We start from the raw sequence: 8,976 nt of genomic DNA on the forward strand, positions 1-8,976 counted from the left end.
CGGTTGAACTGGCTGATCGACAAGAGACTGATTCGCAAGCACGACTGGAGCAGGACGTTTCTCAGTGGTAAGTGTTAACAAGTTTGTGGTAATTATAAGGTGTGATAAAACAAATTTACTCTCACAGCGTAGGATACAGCATCTTCTCGAAATGTGAACCACACGGAAATTATACTGTTTGTGGGCGGGCAAGTTGGCAACGTAGAACGTGGGCAGACATTATGCAAATGTGTTACTTTGTGACGTAGAGCCGTAACAGAATAAGATTCGAATTCCTGACGACTCATTTAGGCGATTACGAGCCGACTCTTCTTTTTTTTTGATAGACAATAACTTTATTTATCGTGCACTGTTGGCTTCACAACTTTGCAGATAGTTTATGTTCACATACAGCTACATGACACACTGCATGAAAGGTAATATTCGAAAAGGCATAACAAGGGCACTTTAAAGGAATGGGCATTTGACTCTAGGAGTCAAGGCCAGTGGGGCAATGCCAAAACATAATTTAATTAGGCAGAATAAAAAAATGAAAATTGGATATACAGTTATTACAGAGGCAGATAAGAGAAACCACACAAAAATATATTTTTCCTCATAGCAAACATTTCATAATTTTATTGCATTGGTAGGAAAATGCTTACACTCATCTTGGATGAGCAACAATAAAATGAACAATGGACTAGATGCCTTTAAGCACAAAGGAGTTGAAAAAAATCTTTGTTTTTTTGTCTCTTTAAAAAGAAAACTAAATATTAAGTCTAACAAATGTTATTTTTGCTCTCTGTATCAAAGCAATTATAAAAATAAAACTTTAACCATACAGCTTTAGAATATGAAGAAGAGTTTCAAACTTCTTTAAATCCATGACTAATAGAAAGCAAGCAAGTCAGAGCAAGCAGGTAAATGTGCTGTATTGCATTCAATACAACAGAATTATTCTGTGCAAAATCAGAGCACAGCATCTATGGGTCTGTGCATAGTCATGCTGAAAATTTTCACAGTTCACATGCTAAAAAAACATCACAGTAGTTAAAATTTAAATGAAAACCAATCATGCTTTGACTGAGCATAAATTTACCAACATATGTACAAACTACACAGACAAATAACAAGATATGCAGGAAGACTGAACAAAAAGAGAAGCCCCTTCATGACTTTGTTGTACTACATAGTTTAAAAAGTAACAAATAGCTGACAACAACAACAAAAAGAAAATGTCTGCAAGAAATATCCAATTCAATTATTTACTTTTTTTTTTAAACTTTGAGACAGCACACATTTTAAACAATATTTTTTTCCAAGCATTACAGGGACCACATGTATATAAAATAATACATTTAATACAGCAGGAGTAGCACAAGTAGGAGACCGTGTTATATGGAATATGTACACAGTTCTGGAAGTGTCCTGCTACATGTACAGTAGTTGCAACTGTTACTAGGAAATACATGCAGAGTCAAAAACAGCAGGTGAGATGCAAGGTCAAAGCCTAAGTAGGAAGAAGACCTCGGGTTCTGATGAGTTGGAGAAGTCCGGAGGGAGTACAGAATCGTCATTATAGTAGCCATCTCCATATCCATAGTGTAGTGAGGTGCAGGCTCCTTCAGGCAAGCCTCGGGCCTCAGGACCCAGATGGTCCAGGTAACCAGCGATATAAGACCCTGTAGAGTGCCTGTTTGGTGGAGGATTTTGGGAGGAAACTGGTTTATTGCGGAGTACTACTTCCATGGCACCCTCAACAGAGTGGTGTTTGAAGGCCTCCTGCTGTCTCTCACGCGCACGATTGGCTATATGACGTACACGACTTTGACTGCGGGACGACAGTCGTCTTGACAGAAATGGTGGAGGGTCTTCAGGATCATCAGCAGAGCTCCGAGAAGCCAGAGGAAGCACTGACAGAGGTTTCGGGATGGGTTGAGAACAAGAGGGGAGGGGATGCGTATAGTCTTCATGTTCCAGTGTTACAAGCCTGCGAAGCTGCTCAGTTAAGGGATCAGTGGACTTCAGACGACCAGATAACCCACACATGCGTCTTTGGTCTTTCATTGCAGGAGTGACAAAACTTCGGCTGATTGACTTGTACTTGCTCTGAAAGTTACATGAAATGTCCTCAGAGGTCAGGTCTCCCAGGCTCTTGGACATGGAAGAAGTTGGAGAGAGTCCATTGTACATCTGAGGAGGAGGTACAGGAAAGGCCTGATTGCGCGGAGATGGCTGGGAAAAAGAGTCTTGTGATTCAACTGTAATCATGTTGTAGTCTGATACAGGTGTGTACAAGTCCCTCTTTAACAAATTATGACAGCCTTGAGTCTTTGCAAGACATTCTGAGGACAAAGAGCTTTTGTTTAAATGCTCTGCCCTGCTGACCAAGCTGTTCTGGTCTCTTGTCTCCTGGTGCCTTCCTTCTGTGGTATCTATTCTGTGATCACCAAGTGTGAATCTCCCAGAATCATTATAACATTTAAACTTCCTTGGCTGGGATTTGTTATTAAGGTAGGTGCTAGAGTTCAGACTTTGGTGTGGAGATTTATAGAGTCTGTGAAAGGGTGATGTGTCCGTGGAGTATGAATGAACAGGAGAGGGATTGTATGAAAGTTTGTGGAGATGGTTAGGTTCAAGTCTTTGTACTTGATAGGGGGAGGTCTGGTTTAAGCTTTGAACACTTTTGAAATCGTGAAGAGGACTCAAAGGGGTCAGCGTGTTGTCTAAGGGATCCTCGTCTACATTGATCTCCACCTCCATCAGACTGCTGTTTGTAAAGTCTTGGCACAGCAAGAAGCGGTCTGAGGCTGTGCTATTGATTGAGGTTTCTCTGTATCCTCCGAATTCAAAATTTCTGCAGGAACCAGTGGAATGGCATTGGCTGCTATAGCTTTGCTTTAGATTTCCATGTGCAGACCATTCTAAAGGCATCTTGATGGGCGAGGATCCCTGGCTGACCACAGGAGAACCAACCAAGTCATTTTGAAAGTTGTTTTGACAAAGGCTGTTTGTAAATACAGGAGAAAGCACCTCCTCATCCAAGATGGTAAAGACTGCAGGTTCAGTCGTTTTAGGACTAGAAGGTCTCTCGGTTAGCTCTGAGGTTGTGCACACAGATTTTTTGATAACATTTATTGGAGTGCTGGAAAGCTCATTGTTGAGACAAGGAAGGTCAAATGGAGAAAGAGAATATTTCATGGGTTGTGAGTTGGATGGAATTAGGGAACTCTGGTCATCAGTGAGCTCAAATTGGCCAATCAGAACAGAAATGGATCCACAGGTGTCATACTCATTGTCTAATGAGACAGCGTCAATAAGGCGAGAGAGAGCACTTTCCTGGAGGGACACTTGACTCTTCTCATCTGGCAGAGTCATTCTAGGAAAGTGTGATTTGGTGTTGGTTCGTGAAGATGAGGAAGAAGAGGAAGTTGAGGAATACGTGGCTGCCTTGGGTGTTAGAATGTTCTTTTTAGGGGCTTCCAACTGGCATGATTCTCTATGACTTCCTTCACTCCGTAAGCTACTGCCACCATTACATTGCTCTGTAGGACCTGTCAAGTGGTCTGCTGGCCCTTTGGAAGAACATAATTGATCAGCTTCAGTCTGGGTGAGACCACCTCTTGTGTGTTCTTGTTGAGAATCACTCAGATTTTCCTTACTGTGCTCAATGACCAGGTAAGGGGTTTCTTTTGTATCTTTGGGCTCAATGTTACAGTCTTGAATGTGGTCAGCTGAAACGGCATGGACATCAGGTTCTTTGAAGGCATAAGTTTCAAAGAGGAGATCCACTGAGACAGATCTGGGTTTCTCATTGAGGAAGGAATCTGTGGAAGACATTTTACAGGAGATGATTGTCAGTAAAAAAACACCATTACTGACCTTCAAACACCAAAATCCAACACACACCACTCTAAACACAGGACAAATGGAACGTAATACCAAGTACAACTGTGAGAAGGAAATTTGATAATGGCGCTGTGACATGGGGAACATCCAGGTATTACTTTTTTTTTTTTTTTATGAAACAAAACAAAAGTTGTTTAAAAACATTGGTACAATGGCTTAAAACTGGAATGTTTTAGGTGAGTCAACCCGATTATGGCTTGTGGATTACCTTTAGGGGTTTTCCTAGTCAGTTTTCTACTATAGAGAAGCACAACAGTAAAGACAGAACAAGACAAAGGCAAGTTAAGGTATTAAGGAAAGAAAAGCCTGCATGTCTGAATACTTCAAAGGGACCAGTAGAGATACTTAAAGGGATAGTTCACCCAAAATTAATTTTACTTTTTCAAAATGTCTTATAATCTTTTTATGTACCGCACACGAGTGAAAGTCATACAGGGGTTGGAACAAGGCTGAATAAATTACATAATTAAAATGTTTGGTGAACTATCCCTTTATAAGGACTGCAAAACAATATAGAGCATGTGAAAATGTTAAATAAACAGAATTGTTAATAGAAGTGAAATAATAGAAAAATTATGAAAATTTGCATATAATATCTTCTCTGAGAGGATAGCAGAAGCTACCGTGAGAAAAAAAACTGTTTATGATAAGAAACTGCGTTAAACAGCAGCGTTAATGTTATTTTGGATTTGAGATGTAACAGCATTCATTCTGATTCATTAAAGGGATAGTTCACCCAAAAATTTAATTTGATGTTTATCTGCTGACTTTGTTTCTTCAGTAGAACACAAACTAAGATTTTTAACTCAAACCGTTGCAGTCTGTCAGTCATATAATGGAAGTGAATGGGAATCACGGCTTTGAGAGACAAAAAAAAACATACACAAACAAAACCAAATTAAACCCTGCGGCTCGTGACGATCAGAGGTAAAAAATGATATAAATACTGTTCAGTTTCTTGCACAGACCGATCGTTTCGTGTCTTTACACATCAATGTATCATCATGAGCCGCAGGGTTTCATTTGGTTTTGTTTGTGCATGTTTTTTTGACTCTCAAAGCCATGATTCCCATTCACTTCTATTATATGACTGACAGACTGCAACGGTTTGAGTTAAAAATCTTCGTTTGTGTTCTACTGAAGAAACAAAGTCACCTACATTGTGGATGCACTGGGGGTAAGCAGATAAACAACACATTTTAATTTTTGGGTGAACTATCCCTTTAAGACACAGTTCATAAGGGGATGTCAAGGGAATTACTTACCAATGATCGTGTCAGCTCCAGGATCAGGGCCCTCCCGATCTGGGGTGGACAGGCTGAGGTGACTATGTAGGAGCTTATCCAGGGGCATGGATGCTGGACGGTGTTGGAGGGCTTTTCTGTTCCCTGCTCTCCTCTCTACAAAAGTGGGTTGAGAGTCCCCAGTGCTGTGCTTTCTGTCACTTGTAACTTCAGCCAGTGGCATCTTGCTCTTTTTGCGGCCCTTAGCAGGGGCACTGGCAGTCCTTCGAAGAAGGTGGTCAGTTATGGATCGTTTACGAGGTGGAACTCCAATATGTGTGTCCACTGAGGACTTAGAACTTTTATTAAATAAGCCTCTAAAACCTCGCAGCTGACGACCCTGGGAAACAGACAGGGATAGAGAGAGAATTCAGCATACAATATTTATTTAAGCCATTTAACCGTCTGGGACCAAGCAAAACAATTTTACGTTATGAGAATGATTAATGCTGCACAATTTTTACTTCCTAATGTGATACACTACAATGAGTGTCTCCAACCTACATCTATCTATCTATCTATCTATCTATCTATCTATCTATCTATCTTATTTTTTGTATTTTACTTATTTGCACTGATGATAGTTTTTTTGTTTTTGTCTTGTCTACAAATAAAAAGACATATGTAACAGATGATTTAAATTTTTTCTTGTAGAACAAAATACATTTCTTAAAATGACTAATTATTATTTCATGATTATTTACATTTTAAAAAGTTGATCCTACTTTAAAAAAATAATATATTTGGATTTTATATTTCTGTAAAATCAAGATTAGAAAGAGGAAGGCATATGATATTCTAAAAATCCCAGGATGTCTTCTATATGATGAAACAGATTTACATACGTGATCTCAGAAAAAGAAAAATCTTTTTTTTTCTTTCTTTTTTTTTTTAAATGGTGTTGCTGGGTCCCGGGTTAAATCAAACAGTCCTCACAGACAAAAACATACATGCAATGTCACATTTCAAACAGTCAATTTCAACAATCTCACAATGACAATCTTTGTATGGACTACAGCAACAATACAGATACAGAATTTCTGCTCCTGTACAAACCACTGCATTACTGACTAAGTTCAACAGATGGCAGCATATTCATTTGTAACCATTAATGATTAATTTGACCATCTTTCATCTTTCCAGCCTTCAAAATTCAATATTTTTTTTTTACAAGAGGAAACAAATCCAGCTTTAACACCGAGGACAGAACTGACCAAAACATAATTACTTAAAAAACAAAAACTAACAGACAAAATGAAATTTAAAAGGCATGTCCATACAACTGCACATTTACAACAGCTTAGTGTTCACTGAGCAAGAACAGGATGTCACATTGGCACATTAGAAGATGCTCATGCAGTTCCATGCAGCACACTACATAGCCAGGGTACCTTATTAGCTCCTAGCAAGTGCATTATGGTATAGCTTGGGTTGAGGACTAAAGGACTCCACTGGAAAGTAAAAAGGTTGGAGGGAACTTCAATAAAATGTCAATGGAGGAAAATATCAATAAAGTGATTTAGTTTTTTTGCTGATTTGTTTTTCTGTATTGAGATGGAAATGAGAAAAAATGTCACAGTCACAGGTTTAGTCACACCAGTAGAAATGGATGAAAACAACAGCTTGCATTACAAATTGTTATGCTAACCAGCTGAGTTTCTTAACACCTTTTAATTCATTCAAAACACCCCAGTTTCTGGAAAATGTTGCTTTAGTAATGAATAGGAACTGATCTAATTACTAAATGCATGAAGAAATAGAGAGTAGAATTTAAAGGGGTCCTATTATGCTCTTTTACAATGTCTTGAATTTGTATTGGGGGAGTTCTAGAACATGTTCTCATGATTGGTGGTTCGAAAAACACATTTATGTTTTACATAATTTACATTATTACAATACCTTTCTCCCCATCCTGACACAAACGGCTCGATTAGTTACGGGTTTAATGAAGGCCCGCTTTCCGGAAAACGAAATGTGATGTGATTGGTTAGTTGTCCCAGTGCGTTGTGAACATCTTAGACGGTGTTTCAGTACTGCCCCGCCCCTTGCCAAAGCAGCATGTTCCGTCTGCTCCGGTTTAGTTAAGGATAGTGTCAATATTGCCATATCAATTTGAGCCAGATTCAGACCCAAATAATATTGAACAAAAGGATCGCGCAGAACCTTTGCACGCACGGATATTGCAAGACATATTAGAGTGGTAACGTTATTGTTGTTGATTTTTTTTTATAACAGATAAGTGCATATGTATTATTTTTATTGTTATTTAATTATAACATGAATTGCAGTGAAACTGTTATACAGTTGAATTTATTGATACCATAGTCCAGTGTTTCCCAGGCGGCATATACTGTATATGCAAACTCATTCTCTGCCAGCAGGAGGCGCTGTTGGAGTGGTAGAGATCAAGGTTTCCCCGGTAACTGGCTGTGCTCCGCTCAAAAAAACACTGATTAAATGAAAATGACATCCAATTTTCTGAAGACAGTCAGTTTCCTTCAGAAATACAATGATATAAAAACACCCGCACTCAATGTATGGGAAACACTGTAGTCGCATAATTGAAGTGTAAATTCTGCAGATTACATCATTGTCCAGTATTGTACTGTCAGCAATTTATTATAAAAACGTTTTCATAATTGTAACATATATATTTACATACATAATTATTAAGGTGCATGTGTAATAACTTGCAAAAACTTGAAGCTACAACAGCACTTCTTCATCGTCGTCTTATCTGATGCACTCAACCAAGCGTTCTAACCACGTCCTCGCCCCTCCCCACCCTCCAACCATTCGAATTTCCGTAGGCAGGAATTATTTTAATGCTATTCTAATGGGCCGCTTTCTGATATCACAAAACCCGGAAAACAAACGCTGTAGTCCAAACGAGCCGTTCATTGTAGTTCTTGAAAAGGGATTTTTTTTTTAAACGAAATATCTCCCTTTGGAGTGGACTTTGAGATTCATAAGTTTGAAGATCTTTTTTATGCCCAAACATACACACTACACACTGACTAAAATTCAAAAAGTGAAAAAGCATAATAGGACCCCTTTAAATTGGTAACATGCCCAGTGGAAATGGCTGTGGATCTTTATCAGACTGATTAGGTACAGCTGTCTGCGTAGTTATAAGCTCACCTTCCCATAGATGTCATGCACTGTGATATGGACAAAAATGGATGCCTCTGTCATTCCTTCCAAATAAACGTGTCTAAATCCTGCAAGAGTGGGAAAGAGGAGGAATGATTAAAAATGGGATGGAAGAAAGGCATTTGCATTTGTGAGAACATTCAGAGAATAAATGCAACTTAAAAAAAAAAAAAACAGGAAGACATGGTGTCATAGCTTTAGCACAGAAGCATGTCTTCCTTCGGTGAGACCGTGTGACTGTCTGTGTGAGGGCAGAGAGAGTTCGGCAGCACCTCAGGCCTCCATTAATCTAATGACATGCTTCACATGACACCCCTCTGAGACACAGGGACCTGCTGCTGTCCCTCACACTTGACATAATGACCCTGATTTCTTTTTATCTTGAGATATTTTTATCTCAGTCAACTTGTGATCTTTTTTGTCTTTTTAATCTGCTTATATCAGTTATGTAATTAGCTGATAATGTGACACTTACTATAACATGCATGGTTGTTTCTTAAACTACAGGCACTTTTATGTCCCAAGGGCTGAGTTTATTACACCAGTTTTGGACTTTTTTGTTACATGAAGGTTACAATTATGTATATATATATATATATATATATATATATATATATATATATATATAATTAATAATTTTAATAATATT

General features: G+C 38.5%; 1 protein-coding gene across 1 annotated transcript in view; it reads right to left on the reverse strand.

Moving 5' to 3' along the window:
* Positions 1–783: 783 nt before the first annotated feature.
* Positions 784–8,976, reverse strand: part of plch1 (phospholipase C, eta 1) — a 92,480-nt gene continuing 84,287 nt past the window's right edge. The window contains exons 20-22 of the mRNA XM_016240485.1: positions 6,566–6,625; positions 5,157–5,514; positions 784–3,809 (exon numbers count right to left, since the gene is read on the reverse strand). Of these exons, the coding sequence (XP_016095971.1) occupies positions 1,486–3,809; positions 5,157–5,514; positions 6,566–6,625 (2,742 nt within the window). The 3' untranslated portion in view covers positions 784–1,485. The remainder of the gene's footprint in view (positions 3,810–5,156; positions 5,515–6,565; positions 6,626–8,976) is intronic.

This window comes from Sinocyclocheilus grahami, unplaced genomic scaffold (assembly GCF_001515645.1).
Source record: "Sinocyclocheilus grahami isolate Dianchi unplaced genomic scaffold, SAMN03320097.WGS_v1.1 scaffold591.1, whole genome shotgun sequence".
Taxonomy (NCBI): Eukaryota; Metazoa; Chordata; class Actinopteri; order Cypriniformes; family Cyprinidae; genus Sinocyclocheilus; species Sinocyclocheilus grahami.